The sequence below is a fragment of the Pithys albifrons genome, chromosome 6, assembly GCF_047495875.1.
Source record: "Pithys albifrons albifrons isolate INPA30051 chromosome 6, PitAlb_v1, whole genome shotgun sequence".
NCBI classification, from domain to species: Eukaryota; Metazoa; Chordata; class Aves; order Passeriformes; family Thamnophilidae; genus Pithys; species Pithys albifrons.
Genome location: NC_092463.1, coordinates 15,982,280 through 16,001,075, shown reverse-complemented (window position 1 = coordinate 16,001,075; position 18,796 = coordinate 15,982,280). Strand labels below are relative to the sequence as shown.

General features: G+C 41.2%; 1 protein-coding gene across 2 annotated transcripts; it reads right to left on the bottom strand.

Moving 5' to 3' along the window:
* Nucleotides 1–1,732: 1,732 nt before the first annotated feature.
* DDX24 (DEAD-box helicase 24) lies at nt 1,733–18,142 on the bottom strand. Of its 2 annotated transcripts, none has more exons than XM_071557614.1 (9): nt 17,862–18,142; nt 16,654–17,394; nt 13,358–13,735; nt 11,534–11,687; nt 10,654–11,169; nt 8,493–8,568; nt 7,713–7,901; nt 4,599–4,728; nt 1,733–2,878 (listed from the first exon to the last, which is right to left on the bottom strand). In XM_071557614.1, the coding sequence occupies exons 2-9, from the start codon at nt 17,381–17,383 to the stop codon at nt 2,649–2,651; spliced, it is 2,403 nt and encodes an 800-aa protein (XP_071413715.1). In that variant the 5' UTR covers nt 17,384–17,394; nt 17,862–18,142; the 3' UTR covers nt 1,733–2,648. The 2 variants fall into 2 exon arrangements, with proteins under 2 accessions (XP_071413715.1, XP_071413716.1); XM_071557615.1 differs by lacking the exon at nt 17,862–18,142 and adding an exon at nt 17,691–17,796.
* Between the last annotated feature and the right edge of the window lie 654 nt (nt 18,143–18,796).

Genomic DNA, 18,796 nt, shown 5'->3' with positions numbered 1-18,796 from the left:
GCTGCCACAAAACACAAGATTACTTGTTTGAGGCCTCAGCATAACTGCTGTGCCAGCAGAGCATTACAAAACCCCTTCAATACTACATATTTCATTAAATACTAATATTAAACTGCCCATATGGAGTTGATGTAAAATTCTTCATGCCTTATTTGCACCAGTGTGAATCAGAGCTGGAGAAAACATTCTGCCTTGCCTTCCTCTCTTCCTGCAGTAACCTAGTTCACATGGGAGTGGGACAGCTAAGTGGTAGTACTTTCCAGTTTATTGTTTAATAATTTCAATTAGCTAAAGCAAATACAAGGTTTTTCATCTCTGTAGATAGACTCAGGGTAGGCTGGTAAGATAATGACAAGGCAAAACAGGCAGCTGCAAGAGAGCTTTCAGAGCAGACAGGTTTTCTTCTTAAGACATCCAGGTATTTTTAGGGTCCAAGCTCTACCTGAGCTCCTGGAAGGGTGCTGCTTCAGCAGATTTAAGCATTAAGAGTTCAAGCAGAGCACATCAGAGGCTGCAGAAGAGCATGCCCCACAAACAAGCATGAACCATTAAGCATTGGAACAGGCTGCCCAGGGAAGTGGTGGAGTCACCATCCCTGAAGTGTTCTTCAGAAGACTGGATGTGGCACTTTGCGATATGGTTTAGTGGGCACAGTGGCAGTAGGTCAAAGGTTGGACTCGATGATCTTGGAGGTCTTTTCCGACATTCGTGATACTATATAGGCAGCAAGAGTGCACAAGTGCCAAGCTCTGTCTTGGGGCAGACTTGGCAAGCCAATGAGCTGGGAATGTGAGAACTAGATTGTTAAACACAGGGAAACAGAAGCAGCTGAGTAACTCCATAGCGATAATGGAGAGAAAATAACAACACTCTCACTGTCCCCCAATTCAGTTCTCATGATCTTGCGGAATTAAAAATTGCCAAAACTCCTACCTCATGAAGACTTCCAGACAGGGAGGAGATGGTGAGCTGTATTGTCGGGATCCAGCCTTGATTTTGTTAAATTGTAAACTGAAATGTATCACAAGATGCAGAAAAGGCCTACCTGGTCTCCAAACCATTCAGGGATGCAAAACCAATGCAAGTTTCCTTTTCATAATGTAAGAATATGATTAAAATGGCACGAGGACGTGCTTTTCAGGTTTTTTTTTCAGCATTCCTTAAAAGGAACCATCTTTAAATTGTTTTTATTTTTCAGATGTCACATTAACTCTAAAGATGTGTCTCCTTACAGGAATGAAGAAACAGCTCCAAAACTTCCTCCTCTGCTTCCAAGGGCATGAGACAAGGAAAGTCTCATATATAATTGGTTAAGTTCTGTATGCTTATGATTGTTATCACTCTTCTTCAGTAATGCATGGAACCAAGAAAAAAGTCCTTCAGAGATGTGGGTGCTACAATTTTTTACACAGATGAAAGAGTAAAGACTTTGGTATTCTCACATAACCACCAAGCAAGTGGCTGGAGGGAGCACTCAACTACACAAATTTCTCTGAGTAGCCGAGTAAATTGGTGCTTCCTATCATGGCAGTGACACTAGTTCCATACTGCATGAGACACAAAAACTCAGCCTCATCCAGAGCTAACAGGTGAAGGGTACCTGTCCTCCCACACATACAGATCCCACCGTCCTACCTTTTGGGTGCTATTCCCCTCTCCTTCCCTGCTAAGTGCAAACGGCATCAGCTATCAGGGATTTAGAAATCTTAAGTGACTAAAAACAGACACACGCTTTGGCTTTTATAGCAGATATAATTTACCAAAAATTCAAAATATATTTTTCTGACTTATCTTTAAAAATAGTTTTAAAAAATATTTGCCCAGGTCACATTAAAATGATTTAAAACATAGTTATCCAGAAGCAATCTTGAAAGGTGACATTTCACATCATCTTTTCCATTAAAGATCATGGTTCTAACACATTTTCAAATACAGGCTTAACTCCAAATATTAATTGAGAAAACAGTGAGTAGCAACACTTATTCTTCAAAAACCTACACATCTCTGAAAATGTGTCCTGGCTCGTTGCCACCTTTGCTTTTTTTGCACATTCAAAAACATATTAACACGGGACTAAGGGAATTAAACTCAGTGAAGAACAGAGGAGAAAGAAAACTGGGAGACATCTCCATAACCAGAATTGTAGACTTGCTGGTAACACTATCTGTATTTGCTGCCTTTCTCACTGAGCTGGCTGCAGTAAAACCTGAACCTCCCGTTACCACTAGCTCAGACTGCACTCGCACTATATACAGCTGACCTTTCCCTGTCCTTTAAAGACATTAAAATTCAAATCAAGTTTTATCATTACAGTATGCCCACAGTGAATTCTACTCAGTAACTTTTACTCATCTCACAAAATGGAGTAATTATCAGAACTATTTGAAAACTAATTAATTTCTATTAATATAGAGACTTAAGAAAAAATAAGAACATGAAAAAACAAGATCCAAGACAAGATTCAACAGTAACTAAACTGATGTTAACTGAGCTCTTAAAAATCAACATTTTGGTTTATGCCTGCACAACCAATACACAGGCAACAATCTTATACTATCTGTTTTCTAGCTGAGTTCCTCCGTAAGTACTGACAGCCTCGATGAGGATAGTCCTTGCTTCTATCACACTGAGTGATCTTGCTCAGTTATCTAATTTAATTTTATTGATTTCTTCTTCTTGCCTTGCTTTTTGGACACAGTACTCAGAGCTGAAATGCCCACTGATGTCTGAGGCAGGAGTAGTTTTCCAGACTGTGTTGGGTATTTGGTTTTCATGAGGACTTTAAACAGTGGCTGGGACAACATATGTTTCAGTTGTTTTTTCATCCCTTTCAGCATCTTTTGCTTCTGGCTTTCTTCTTGCTCATTAGCTTTTTTCCCTTGGGGAAGAAATAAAAGATACAGAATGTTACAACAAGAGAACAACTTGCATTGCAGACCTTTGCAGCGATAGAGGCAGATGCTAATCTCGGCCTCCTCTCTCTAACAAGGTCACTCAACTCCCATAGTCCTCCAGTCATCTGTGACACTTTCAGATCACCCAGGCTGTCCACAGCATAACGAGATCAAGAAGAATCTTGACTACTGAGTAACTATAGCCCAGGTATCATTCTGCTAAATCACTCAGTTGCATCTCAACCCAGAACAGACTCAGGAGCAAAGGGGTGGGGGGCCCAGAAGATAAGGAAGCTCAGGCAGAAGTTTCTTCTGTATATTTTGTTTATTTATGCATGCCTCACTTCAGCCTCTATAAACCAGGAAGTCCTTTCCTCCTTATACATAAAAAGTAATGAGGTGCTCAGATGTAGTAATAACACAGGATAAAGAAGGGCATAGAAAACATTTGAGACAGTTAATAGGGTCAGAGGCCTGAACTGGAGAGAAAAATGAAATCAAGGTTGCTGTAAGGTAAAATTGAAAGTCTTTTCAGCTGTAAGAGGCACTTCATTTATGGGAGGAATGACTGAGATTTTAATTGGTCTTCAACAACCTACAGAAGAATTGGAGACTGAGTACAGCATGAATTTGGCAAGTTTCTGGGTGGCAATTATGAAGTGTTTCACTTGAGAGCCACAACTTACTTGGACTGGATGCGCTGTTTTGAAACTCATTACAAAGCACAGCATAGTCAGATTATATCAAAACAAAACAGCAAAGTGCTAATTATCTGAAAGCACTCTTGAACAATTTAGACAGAGACAATTACTGTTTGCTTGCAAAGTGGCTGAGAATCAGCTAATCCAGTCATGAATAAAGAAAGAAATTAATCTAAACACACTTCAAAATTAAGACATCTGCATATTTAGCAGCTAACAGGTTAGAGACAGATTAATCTCAAGTGACCTCTGCAGCACCTCTATTCAGCCTGTCTTCAGAGAACAAGTAGGAAATCATACCTTCAGGTCCTAAATATGAACACAATGTGGAATTTTATAGTGCATTCAAGTATTGCAAAACTTCATGGCATTGAACGAAAAGGCACCTGCAGTTGGACAGCCCTACACATTCTCTCAGGCACAGCCTGAAAAACATTTAATTTACAAAATACAAGAAATTATTTACTTCTAACACACCACCGAAACCTCAGCAACTTGAATATATGTATTGGCCATTTAGCCCACACAACTCAGCCTACACAGGCTCACGTAATATTTGGTGTTCCCTAGCACTTCCTGGCTGTTCCCACACAGAGCTGTCAGGTTCCTGTCCTGATGCCTGACTACAGGGGAGTGGGAGGGATAAGCAGAAGTGGGGAAACAGCTTTTTCTTTGACACAGAGGGGACGAGACTTGATAAGGACACATTGGGCTGTTTGAATTACTCTGAAATGCTTGCCAAAAGCTAAACAGTTCAGTGTCCTACGACATGTAGACTTGTCTGCGATTCCCAGAACTGTCACACCTCACTCCCTCAGCTCCAACACGATCTGTTGCACAATTATCCTGAAAACAGCCCTAACACCACATACTAACAACACTCCTTTCCTTCCTCTTCTGCTCTGCAGGTTTTGAAGAGTTTCTTTGCCATGGTGAGGCTTCTTCCAGACATCAGCGCTATGGGAGCAACTGAGCATAGCCACAGACAAACATTTCTACTTGCCCATCAACATGTCATCATCAAGATCCATCTCAAGAGCCTCTGCAGCTTGCTGGAGCCAGGAGTTGTGTTGCTTTGCCCGACTATTGAAAAATTCTGCCTTCTCAATCTGCCTTGCCAAATTCATCCGCTCCTGCAACAGAAGTACATTTACACATTATGGTCGGGTCAAAATGTGGAATGCTTTAGCAGAATTAGTGTTTGAGAGCATGTATTACAATGCGACTGGGATGCAGAGACACTTCTGTTGTCTACCCATGTTCCAGGAGCTGCCCCACATAATAAAGATGTCATAATTTGCTAAGGTGTTTTCCTTCTTCAGATCCATGATAGAATCTGACTTCTAAAACGCCTCAACTACTAAACATACCTAAATATTAACTCAGCATTCCATTACAAACACTTGAGAGACATCAAGAGCAAATCATAATCCAAATACCAATAATTTCCAACTTATCATAGTACAGATCTGAAAGTTACTAGACTCAGCAGTAAGGGGCAGCCACTACCTTCATCCCACTCTGAAGAAGTAAACTCCTGCAGGCCATATGGAAGGAATAGCTCCAGTTTCCAGAACTGCACCTGGATCTTGCTTGGGCACAGGACAGAATGGCCTGTTCTTCCCAGCTGCACACAGGTGGAAAAAAGATGTCCAGAAAAATCTAACCTGACCTGCAGCCTTCTAGCTGGGCTGAACAAACTAATTCACTGTGAAAAGAAAATCTGTATTAACAATAAATAATAATCAACCAGCAGCAAGTTCTGCTGTTTGGAATGTGCAGTTGCACAAAACAAACCCTGTGCAGGAAAACTGAGTCGTCTGGTGCTACACAGTAACAGCACCTCCACCATAATTAATACGCAGAGAGACTGGAAATTAAACATGTGGTGGACTACTAAGTCAGTTCTTATATCATTACAAGAAATTTTAAATCGTTTTCCTGATGCCGTGAATGACCCTTCCCCCCAAAAACAGGACTTCGAGCCAGGTTAGTGTAGGGTAAGATAAAAAGTAAAGGTCCTTTAATAACACAGGGCCTACAGCCCACAGGAATACAGGATGACATGCATGTGCCTCAGTTCTTGTTTCCATGGCTTTTATAATAAGATCCTTCCAATCATTGCTTTACACATTTCTCAGTCCAGCCCCGGTTCCACCCCTGGTCCAACCCCCGGAATTGGGTCTGGGGTCGTCAAGACCCTCTGTCTTCATCAACTCTTCTTCCTCAGGCACACAAAGGTCTCTTGGAGTTCATCCAGTTCTGGCTTTTGGGTCACTCTGACCTATGTTTATGTTTCATTCTGTAGGCCTTCTGATATCCTTCAGCTCTTTACCTTGGAAAGGAGTCTAAACAAGATTAATTAACTAAAGGAATTTGAGCTCCCTATTCTGGGACAGGGGTAGTGATAGAAAGGCATTAAACTTAAACTGTTAGAAATATTAACCTTCTAAAAATCTACAACTACTGTGTTCCTAAAATCTACAAAATGTGAAAATCAGAACAAAAACTCCTTTGGCATCATCCCATCTTTGAAAAATTTAAGTCCTTGTTAGGACTATCCTCTATCCTGGTTCAAAAATTCTTTTCCTCTCAAGTGTGAAGCCCCTTCAGACTTTTCCTGAACTTGGATGAAGGCATGTAGAATTAGGGAAGGAGTGGGCCAAAGGGACAGACCTACAGAACCAGCAGCACTGTTAGTCTCAACTACAATGTCTTTGTGATTAAGCCCAGGACAAAGCGTAAATGAGACCTGACTGTTTGAAGGGCCTGTGAGGCTGGAGTCCTGCAAGTACAATTACAAAGGTATCTCTTCTGGGGAGAGGAGCACTATTCAGAGAGGAAAGATCATTAGGGTGGCAGGAGAATTGAAGTATGGAAACAACATTTATTTGCTCGTTAATTGACAGAGCATAAGAGACAAGAATACTCATCAAGAAACAGCAGCAACCTCTGAAGAAACACTCTTAAAAACAAGAGATTTCTTTCAGTAACCAGAAACATTTAGTGGATGAAAAGGGGCAGTAAGAAGACAGGGTGGGAAATCAAATTCTCTTTGTTACCATGAAGAGGAGAAAAATTATTCTGTGGAAGCATTTATTGATTTTCTTCAGAAAGCTGCATCTCCTGAAAGATTAATGTCAAATACCCTATCTTCAGCAAGCCTGAGCTTTGAAACTTGCTGACATTATTCCCAAGGTGAGAATACTGCGGTAGCCACTGCTGTAGACCCTGGGCTCAGTCCAAGCCAATTGGATAAACCTGAATCAGAATACCATAAGGAAGGTATCTGTTGCCTTATCTGACTGCTTGCATTCTCTCTTGTTGTCAATGACTGTGCAATAGTCAGACATCCCAACCTTGAATTCCTTTCAAACCCAGTATTTAAATATGTCCCATTCATACATGGCTGATGTCACTCAAGCTGTTAGTAGAATGCTGAGACATGAAATGGCCTCTTATTCAAGAAGCAGAAAATCTGCAGTGACTAGATGCTTCTTAGAACATATTGTTTTGTAAATCCTAACCCTTGTCTACCTTGTGAGTTAGTGAATGACTGAATTCTCCTTAAAATGGGCAGTAACCTAGGAAAGGGAACATAGCGAGTTTGACAGGGTTCAGTGGCATACAATGCCCCACAGTACAGGAACTTTGAGAAAAGCAGACAACTCACTACTTCAGCTGAGAAGAGGCAGGTGAAGACCACTGAACACCCATGGACCTGCTACTGTTGTCCAGTCTGTTCCTAGCACAAGAGGCTTTGAACAACGTACTTAGCAGAGCCATCCCAGATACCCAGTCAGAAAACACACTTGCTTCCCTATGTTTTTGGAAATCTAGCCAGGAGAAGCTCTACAACATACAAGAAAAACATAAGTGATGTTTATGTTTAACACCTTTCTTGGGCCAGCTATTAAGGAGAAATCATACATATTGCTTAAAAAAATATTAAGTGTGATTAACTTCATTTTCAAATCTAGGTCCTCAAGAGTAAAGTTCATCTGAAAACTGGAAAGAACATGATGGGCAATATCATATCAGTAATATAAATAATATAATCAGTAATATAAGCAAGCAAGCAAATATTCAGGCTGCAAAAAGACTGTTGTTTCTTTACCTTGATAGAAGTCATGCACTTGTTATCAACTGGGAAAAACGGCAGCTCTTCACTCTTCCCCAATGTTTTATAAATTTTCCGAAAATTGATCAAGTCATCAGGGCCAATCAGCAGTAGGCTGAGGCCCTCATTGGCAGCTCGGGCTGTTCGACCACTTCTGTGCACGTACAACTCGGAAGTACGAGGGACCTGCAAGTATTCAGAGAAGCCATGAAGCTGTCCATGGAAAGTGAGCAGCAGCCTGTCGTGCTTTGGACAAGAGGCTGCCAGAGAATACTGGGCTATATAAACATGCAATACATTGCGCATAACACAGATGAAAGTAATGTAAAAGAGGAGGTCTTGACACACTTTTGTTCTCTGATCCAGCATTCTTTCTTGCATAATCTTTTGTGAGTCTCTCCTAACTTCTGACTCTCTGTCATTTCATTCGCAAAGCAGGAAAACATTTCACATGTCCTCAGAGAAGAGTTATACAACAGTCATTTGACACCTTTGTATACCACAGTTAAACAAAAAGCAAGAAGGATCACAGGTATTATGTCAGTTCTGATACGTAATCACACATTCATAAAGTACTACCTATTGCAGTCAGTCACTGCAGCAATGAGATCTTTAAGTATAAAGCACTAAGGACCATTAAATGATTAAATCTCTATACTTGGGGACTGTACTATATACAGGACCAAGAATAACAGCTTCATGGTGTTCAGGATTTGGATCAGCAAAAGCTCATTTCAAATCAAAACAGTAAAAGTAAAAACATTAAAAATACTTAACCTGGTAGTGGATGACATGCTGCACATTGGGAATATCAAGACCACGAGCTGCAACATCTGTTGTCAGGAGGATACAGCTGAGAAAATGACAAAATTTAATGAACATAAAATTGAAGAGTAAATCACAAGCTGAGGAACATAAAATACAACAATATAGAATTCTACCACAGCAGTTTAAGCAACACATTTATACTATATCACCTGCCAGAAATATGCATTCTGCTTGCCCTTACAGAAATAATACCCAATATTACATCAGAGGCAGTCTTGAAACAATTCTTAAAAAAACATTAAAAAATGCAAATGTTATCTTCAGCAAGTCTATTCTGTTTCCAATAAAGAAATTCACTACCTTGTTGGATCCTGTTTTCCTATACTTTTCTTCTCTCTCAGTTCACAAGAACTCTAGAACAAATTGCTATTCCATATGGAAGGGAGGGGGGGTATGTTCCCCTTTGATAAATTTTTCAGCGCACTGTCCAGGTTTAGTTTAAAAACATCTTTAGGTTGATATGACATACCATTAAAAACACAGTCGATCCTTTGGCAGTACAGACATGTTATTAAAAGATTTACCAGTTGAGAAAAACCACATTACTAACATTATATATTTATAAATAACAGCTTTTTGGGGCTGAAATATCTTCTACCATCTTGCACTCAAATAAGCTCTCTCAGTAAATAAAGAGCTAGAAATGCAAGGAGAGGATTCTGGTCTGACAATTAGTATTTCTCCTTATCCCTTGATATGATGAACTACTCAAAGTTGTTCTTTTATATAAATAGTCTACTACAGAGACAAAAATCTCCTTAAGATATGGAATAATTTGTTCTAAAAACATTCCCCAGAAACTGAAATGAATTACTTTTAGGTAATGGAAATTTGCTAAGCTGTATGGCATCTGATTGCATATTTTATTGCTACAAGGTTCAAAGAAGTAATAACAAGAGAAAATCCTATGGCTTGCAATCTGCAGAATGCCATGCGAGATGGTCTCATAAATTTCTTTCTTGCCTTGAAACTCTGCAGTCTCTGAAAACACCCATTCTGACCTGGGTCAATGTTATCAATACTGTTTTGTCAAGGGATACTGCAGATCCATCACAGCAATTCAACCTGTGTTCTCTCTGCCTCAATCTATTAACAAAGCATAAATTCCCAGACAGCATGCACAAGTTCATAGCAGCATTTTACAGCAGTCTAAACCGTGAGACTTCTGGATTATGGAAGTACTGAGACCACCAACCTCCTCCCAAACACTGTCCCAAAGCCATCAGGAAACAGTATTTCTTAAAATGGTCTGCCTGGGTAAACTCTGGCTTGCCCACAGCTGCTGAAAGGCACAATTGCCCCTTCTCTTGCATTGTTCCAGGATAACCTGACCCTCTGGAAGCTAATTCATCTGAATAAACCTGCAAGACCCTAACACAACAAATGGGTTAGTTTACTAATGGCTTAGTAACATTCAAAGACTTACAAAGGATCAAGTCTTAAATAATGAGCTGCAGGTGTGCAAGATGGTCATAAAAGCTATGTCTGAAAACAAGGCAAGTGACAGGTCCTTCAGCAGCAATGAGCTGCAGTATAATTCACAGAACCTCAGGCGGTCTCTTGTCCAACCTCCTCCTCAATGCAGGATGAGCTGCAAGGCTGGATCAGGTTGCTCAGGGCTTTATTCAACTGAGCCTCCACAAACTCCAAGAGAAAGCAGCTTGCCTATTCCAATGCTCAACTGTCCTCACAGAGAAAAAGCCCTGAATCTGTTTCAACTTACACCCATTATCCCTTATCCTCCTATCATGCACCACTCTGAAAAGCCTGGCTTCATCTACTGGATAACCTTCTTTTAAGGTATCAAAAGGCTGCCATTGGGTCCCCACAAAGTATTTTTACAAACCCAGTGCCTTCACCATCTCCTCTTGCAGAGCCAGTGCTTCTTGAATATCCTGGTGGCCTTTCACTGAACTTGCTCCAGTTCATCACCTCAACTATCCTATGGAACCTCATCCTTCATTGTTAATAACTTGGGCTCATGAACTGATGGGGACTCACATCCCCAGCTAACTTCTTCAGCCTGCTCCTACTCTTAACAGAGTTGTTTTCCCTTCGCATTACCCTTTACATGATTTTTTCTTTACTAGGAACTTGAAAATCAACCTACCTCTCTCGCTCAGCAAACCTTTCCAAGTTTTTCAGCCTTTGTTTTTGGTGCATGTTGGCGTGCAAAGGAAGAGGATCACAATTTAAGATTGTGAGGAGAGAACTGAGGCGTTTTACACAGTCTATGCTGTTTGCAAAGACCATGGTTCTTCCCGGATACTGGAGAAGAAAGTAATAGAGATAATAGTCCTTCTCATTTGTATTACAGTGGATTCTGGTTTCTGTCAGAGTCTCAACAGTAGCCTCTTTCCTTGTTAAGTCTATTACTTTGGGTTTGCCCTTTATTCCCACTTTTTCCATTAACAACTCCAGTTTGGTCTTCTTGTCCATCTTCTTAGCATTCTTTTTTTGTAGAACTCTTGTGGGAGTCTGATGGACTAAAGTCAAAGTGGCAGAAAACACAAAAGTCTGTCTTTGAGGGTTATACTGTGAATCATTTAAGACTTCCAGCAACTGAGACAACTCTAAGAAGTGACCTTTCTCAACCATTCGGTCTGCTTCATCAATCACAAGGCACCTGTCAAGCAGAAAACATACAGTAAAAATACACTTGTGCAGATAAATTGAAATCTGATACACTTAAAAAGAACTTTTCCTGCTAAACAAATAAGGGATGTTCTGCATATAAACCCAAAAGAAACACCAGGTATACTGGGGCAGCTATAGTAGCCTTCTGCATTTTTTTGAAAAGTAAGTTTTTTACTAGTGTCTTTAACTGAAATTTCTCTCCATCAAAATAACCATTGTGCATTTCAATAAAACAGTCTGAGACAAATAAGTGATCTTATGTCATCTAAATTATTTAATCAGTTAGTAACCATAATCAGCGTGCAAGGACGCCTAGTTCAGTATCCAGCAGATAGTTTAAAAGACACCTTTACCTGAGCTGATGAAGATTTGAAAGATGTGGGTGTCTCTCTTTAACTAACTCCCACAGACGGCCTGGGGTTGCAATTACAATTTCTGGCTTTCGATTCAGTACACGTTCCTGCTTCTGTGCAGCCATGCCTCCAACTAGAATTGCAGTCTTAATACCTAGAACATATTAATAACAGGTTTTATTTCACTAATTTATCAGTCAGTGCTTTTATACAGATCCACTCAATGGTTTTAAACACTCTATACTGAAACTTTCAATAAGCATTTTGATCAGGACACTTCAGGGGGTTTATGTAACATTGAACCTACATAAATGCACTCAATTTTACAGAAAAATCATCATTATAGTTAGATGTCAAAAATAGTCTTTGTCTTAGTGCACCTGTCTTTCAATAGCAAGAAGAATCACATCCATAGCTGCTAGCTTTGTTTACCCATACTTCAGAGTCTCAAGCTTTGTCAATTATATCTGCATTAACCAGCATGTTCCTGCTATAAATAACCAGTAGGCCCCTTCTTAGGGTAAGACTGAGAAATGTCTGTCTTGCTTAAGTAACTGTTCATTTGCTGTGGAATAATCCTACCAAGAACACTCCTTCCGCATTAAAGATTCCTGCACAGTAGTGCTGACCTCAAGTCAGCTTTAAGCATTTTGCTGAGGTACTGAAAGGACTTTAGACTCCACATATGGTTTATTTCACCCTCTTCAAAGTATACACTGCCCCATGACAAAGTCAATGCTACTGTGCAGGACCCTTCCAGTATCCAAGCTACCACTGATCTCTCTCTTCCCTACTAGTTGTGGAACACCATGCTTCCAGGTATGGGGTTTTTTTCAAAGTGAGTTTGAGGCAATAAAAAAGCCCACATTAAAACATTTTCTCTCCGGCTGCTGCAACTACCTATCACTTGGGCAGCAGATTTTTCCACATAAATAGCAGTGCTCCTATGACATGAATCGATTATTTCAGGCTAGAAGTTAAAATAAGCCTTGTAATCAGCTGCAGACTGATAAGCACAGCAGGATGTACAGACAACAAAGAAAGCTGTGCTTAAAAATAGTGCAGTGCACTACATATCCTCTTCAATAAACAATTACGGTGTTGGAGAAATGGAGAGTTGTTTCCCAGTTCTCTCCATCTTGAAGAGTTTCACATCTTCACTCATTCACTTAACAGATGTACTGACTTCTGGTTTGGAAGAGAAAGGGATGGGATGGAATTGCTTTCATCAGGCATGTTACTCAGTAATACTCTGTGCCTTGACTACTGCAGGAGGCAAGTCAGACAATCCAGCAACACCACCTAACCTAAAAATTTATGTCCATAACTTCTTTTTTTAACAGATCGATCAAAATTACATATATCTGGTTACCAGGTTACCACATCTGGTTACCAGGAAAGAGCTTGGGTTAAACTATCACAATGTAAAATTACATCCACCCATCAAAAAAATGAAATTGTTATATTTAGTTAAATTTTATATATAATAAAATCGTATTTTACATCTAGCCTACACTATCCAAAACTACGACAAAGTTAGCTGTGGCTGGGTATCTAATACTTGTTCTGTGTTACAAGAGCTTGAGTCAACAGCTATTTGAAGGAAGACACATTTTAAAACAAAATACCTCACATTAACTGTTTACTTCCACACACATCTCACTGAAGAATCTTCACACATTTCTCATGCATCAGTGACTACAAACCCTGACCCTTAAAAAGCTACACCAATTTTATGATTTTATGGCCCATACTGTGGCTCAACAGCAATGCCAACATCCAAATACCGTGTAATCCAGGACATGGCCTGTGGGATCTACATACCTGTAAACTTCGCAACTGCATCAATGTGGTGCTTTACTTGTACAGCTAATTCTCTTGTAGGAGTAAGGACCAGTCCCAAAAGAGGTCTCTTCTTATGGGAGCCAACATTTTGTGCCTCGTCGCCAGAATCAAATTCAACATTTTCCAGCACCTTCACACAGCCCTTTGTGAAAGGTGCATCATCTTCATCTCCACTATCTTCAACATGCTGATGGGTTACCTTTTCTGCTTCATCCTCATTCTCCCACCTTGTTTGATCATGATGCTGATGGGACTCTTTAGAAACACTGTCATTTCTGGTTGTTGAGCTATTTGATTTTTGCCACTGCAGCACAGAGTGAATCATTGGAATTGCAAATGCAAGCGTTTTGCCACTTCCTAAGAAAACAAACAAGAATAATAACACAGACTGACAAGTCATTTATTTGAAAAGATGAGAAAAGCAACAGCCAATTGCACACTGTTCTTAAAACATACTGCTGTGACAGATGCAAATTCATGATCTTTAGAAGATTAGAAAGTTGCAGCAATAGCATCTTTTCTCTTGTTCCCTATAAGCATCTCCTCGAGGTCACCAATATCATATTTTCTAGGAAACAGGTATTTTTCCAATCTCTAGCAGGTCAAGCAAATTTATTTGTTCTGGAAGTATTTTTTAAAAGCTGCATTTGCAGTCAGGGTATTTTTAAAGAACTGTATGCCCATAAGGAGAATACCATGTCCTAATTGAAAGTTCTGATCAACGTTCTCCAAATAAAGGAATAGCGAATGAGGCCAAGGACAAACTGGAATGTACTTGATTCACTTTTTCCTTCAATTTATAGTCCTGTATTTACAACTTTCTAAGAAACTGTATTTTGAAATACTCCACTGTCTAGTTTCCTGATCTAGTACCAACCAGAACACATAAATCTGATTTTAAATGGATAATCCACTTTGGAGAGAAGGCGGTTGTCAAAAACTCTCCCCTGACTTTAATTTTAGGGGTTCCCTGTACCAAACTGCAAGTTACATCCCTGCCACATATTCCCTTCTGAATGACTGGCCAGTATTGAAGACCTTAGGAAAAGCCTGGTAGCATATCCACCCCAGTTAAGATTCTCAGATCTATCAGTTCACTGATCATGAAAGCAGCATCCAGAGTACAAGACACTATTACACCATTCCTGTAACGAGCCACTGCTCGGTTCAGGTCCATATCACAAAGCCAGAAAGGTTTACCAAATTCAGCAACACACAATTTTGCCTATTTAGGGGAAAACCTTAATATTAATCAACAGCTAAGCCCAGTGTCATTATTGTGATCAATGCTGCTGCAAAATCTCATACACACTTCCCACCTTTCTGCATGTCTAGGAGGTCATCTGTGCTTGAAGCAGAAAATGTTTACATCTGTACTTACAGAGCACTGATACGTACCAAAACATCTGCTTTTAAGGTGAACAACACTGCTGATCTTAAATTAAATGTAATACAATTTGGTTGGTGCAAATGTCAGTACTGCGCCCAGAGATTATTGCTGTGATAATCAGCATTACTCTGCAGACACAAGATTCAGCCACAAATTTAACAAATTATCATCTCACAGGACACATTATCCTTATAACACATAGACCACATACGAGACAGGCCTGCAAAACCAGGAGAAAAGTCTATCTTGGTACTATAGCTCAAGCCAATTCACGCTCTTTTAAACGGTTTTAGATTGTATAATTTACAGAGATAAAATTTGGTTTCCTAACCAAATACTTCCCTAGTTCTACACAGCAATGAACAGACAGGGTTACACCCCCTGCAAAAACAACAAGCCTTGACATTCCCTGCATCTGATCTCCACAGGGATCTACTGCTGTATCAAAATGCTACCAAAAAGGAAGATTAATTGTTCTTTAACTTACCACATTCCTCTCTCAGGCCCAATACTAAGGGACACTGTAGGATGTAGAAAAAAGAACACTAGAATTTTAACCTCTCCCAGCTGCAGCACCTCCTAACAAACAGTTGACCATATCTCTCAAGTTTCTACAGGAACACCATGATCCACTGGGCTCTCTGGAGAGAACCTGTATTTCTCTCATGAAAGAATAAATGAGCAAAACACAGTTCTCCCACCTCAGGGTTATGCAAAATTATACAGCAAAAACACACCTAGCCACCAACCATGCTTTCCATTTTGCAGCTAGAGAGGGATTTGCTTGCCAGCATTGCCAAATGGCACCTTTTTGCAGCACATAAACACCATTTAAACTTTCAGTTCCATTTTCAAAAACACTCCCTGTGGGGATTTCTAATCTCATTAAAGCTAATAGCACCGACCTACCTTCTAATTAAAATAAAAATGCAAATGACTTTATATCTTATTAGTTACTATACCTTCTTGCTGGAGAGCAGTAAATGACTTTAGAGACAAGGAGTGAGGTAACACAACTGGAACAGATAAAGAGTGTGCAAAGGAAGCCTTTAAACCATGGCAGCTTCCAATTGTGGTTCTTTATGTTTTTTAGGGGAAAAAATGTTGCAGTGCTAAAGATGACAAATTTCAGACGTATAAGTAGCAAAAAAAAAGTTTGAAGGAGCATAATGCTCTGGGACTTCACAGCAATAGCAGAGAAGGAGCTATAACAAAATTCACAAAGGCTAGCAATGCTCAAAGACAAAGGCACGAGCTGACTGCAGGAAGAACAAGAGACTACTCTCAAATTGTCAGTAAGTCACCTGAAGCACAAGCAGTGAGAAGGGCTGGGGGCAGCAACATGCAGGTGAAGCCAAAGACAGAGCACAGGGTGGGCCCATTTTGCTATGAAAATGGCCTGGACCATATTCACACTTAACACTGTACCCAGTGTTTATTTACTGTTCCATGCTAGTACTGAATCATCTCCAAAGGAACCGAGTTCTCAGCTTTCCTTTGCCAGGGACACAAGTTTGGCTGCTGAAAAAATGACCCTGTTTGTTTCATTATTTCTGCCTTTTGCAGAGTATCATCTTACCCTTCCCAAAGCAGGAAACAACTTGAGAAGCAACAGAAAAAAAGACTTCTCTCAAAAGAATAAAAACTTATTGAGATTTCAAAGCTTTGAAAAGATGGACATCCCCCTATTTGTAAGTTACAAAGTTTTAAAACTTAACTAAAACATTTAAAATTCTACTAATATGTTAGATATGCAGAAGACAGCAGCTCTTCTCTTATATACAAATACTGCTTCTTCTTCATATAAAAACTTGTGACCATGGGCTGCATTTAAAGAAGAGATGGGATGCTCCCAGCACACACAATCAGTTTAACAGATTTGCACCTGTTTCTGCAGCGCCGAGAACATCCATATTATCCCTAATGGCAGAAGGCAAGGCTAAAGCCTGAATAGGAGTTGGAGCACAAAACCCCAGGTAGCTCAAGGCCTGCAACACAGGTTCAGGTACAAAGAGGTCTTTCCATGCAGACACATCAGCTTTTTGATCGGTTGATGCAGACAAAACTTCTGTTGTCCAGTTTTTGCCTTTTTTAGAAGTAGCTATTGGTGGAAGAGCTCCCTGTGCTTGAGAAGACTTGTCTTTAGCTACCTTCTTTTTCTTTTTCTTTTGAATGTCTTTTCTGCTTGACATGCTCTCAGTCACATGTCCATGGCCTTCACAATTTGCTTCTTTGATTACTTCACTACATTTGACCTCTTTCTCAACCAGCACATCAACTTCTGCTGCATTAGGAGTATTGCCTTTATCTATCTGGCTTCTCAAATCTTTGTTTTTCCTCTTCTTTTGGGGAGGGGCGACAGGTTCTTCCACTTCCTCATTGCCTTCTTCTGGAGCACTCTCAGCCTTTCTCTTCTTCTCTTTTACTTTCCCCACTTTGGAAGAACTTACTAGCCTGTACTCTGTAAGTTCCTCCAAGCACACTATATCTTGAAACTCCTCGTCTGCAAAAAGATTGGGGTCGATTTCCACAGTTTTCCATTTTCCTGTTACTTCAATGCCTTTTTGTTTCAATTTAAAGGAAGATCTAAATCTCCCTCCTTTCCTGGCCTTCATTTTTTTTTTACCTGAAAGAGAAACCAAGGGAGGGAAAAAAAAAGGAATGAAGACTAACTTGATGATATTCAAACAAGCAGGAAAACCATGGCATAATTAATTTACTTTCTTCTTTAAAATATTAAAAACAGGCATTAGTAACTTAAACTAACGTCAATATAACTACAAGTTAATGTCAATATAACTACAAGTTAATATATATATTTATAATACGCATTATAGTTATACAGTATATATAGCTATGATACAACTACAGGATAATATTTATAGCTACATATAACTAAACGTAACAGCAGGCCACGCCTACCGCCTTGCTCCTGGGACACCTCCGGGGATAAAATGAGATCCGCCGGACAAATCCCCGCAGGCCGCGAAGCGCTCCCGCCGCTGCCCAGCCCCGGTACCACCCGCCGGAGCGCAGGCAGGGCCCGGTCCGGCCTCCGCCGCCGCACGGGGGAGCTCGGGCACCGGCGCTTACCGAGCACAGGGCAGGGAAGGAGTAAGGAGCTGAGAACAGCAGGGAGGGCCGGAGCGGGGCCGAGCGGGCCGGAGTGGGACCAGAGCGGGGCCGAGCGAGGACAGAGCGAGGCCGGAATGGGACCAGAGCGGGGCCGACCGAGGACAGAGCGAGGCCGGAGTGGGTCCGGAGCGGGGCCGAGGCGGGACCGAGCGCTTTGCGGGCTGTGCGGGCTCTGCCGCCGCTATCGCCGCCGCGCGCCGCGTGCGCTCCAGGGCGCCGCCATTGCCGCATGACGTCACTCCGCCGTGCCGCGTGACGTCACTGCGCGGCGCGGGCGCGCCCCCGGGGCGGTGGCGGCCGTGGTTTTGTGTTCGCCACGGGCGGCGTTCGGCTCTGCCCCGGGGCGGCTCCGGCACCGCACACCGTGTCGTATCCGTCACCCAGTAAAACAGCTGTGTCGGTCGTGCTTGCCTGTGCGCCCGCGGGCTGCTGCTCACGGGGGTCGCAGGTGAAGCAAAGCGACCTGGAGAACAGCTGAGGGAGCTGCAGAAGAAGCGAGCGCGCCACTGGCGTCACAGCGGGATCTCTTCTTCCTCTCGTGTGATCGATCACACGTTCTGTGGGGCTTGATCTTGCTGTAGGAAGACGATGTCAAATGATACGACAATGACAGATTCTTGTTTCTGGTGGAAGGTTGGCTGAGCTGAGAACAACCTCTTCTGCTATGAGACATGGCAGGGAGAGAGTTAAAAATTGGAGGTTTCAAGGTGATACGGGACCAGGACAGATTAAAGTGCAGTTACAACTACAATTAGTTCTCTTTGGTGTGCAGGTGCTTCCTGGTCCTGTGAGAAGATGGAAAACAAAGTGTTGTTTGGTTCTTTCTTCGCTGTTACTGTTTCAGGGGCAAGGGCAGAAATACGCATATTAAATGTTTTCAAGCGCAGTTTCAG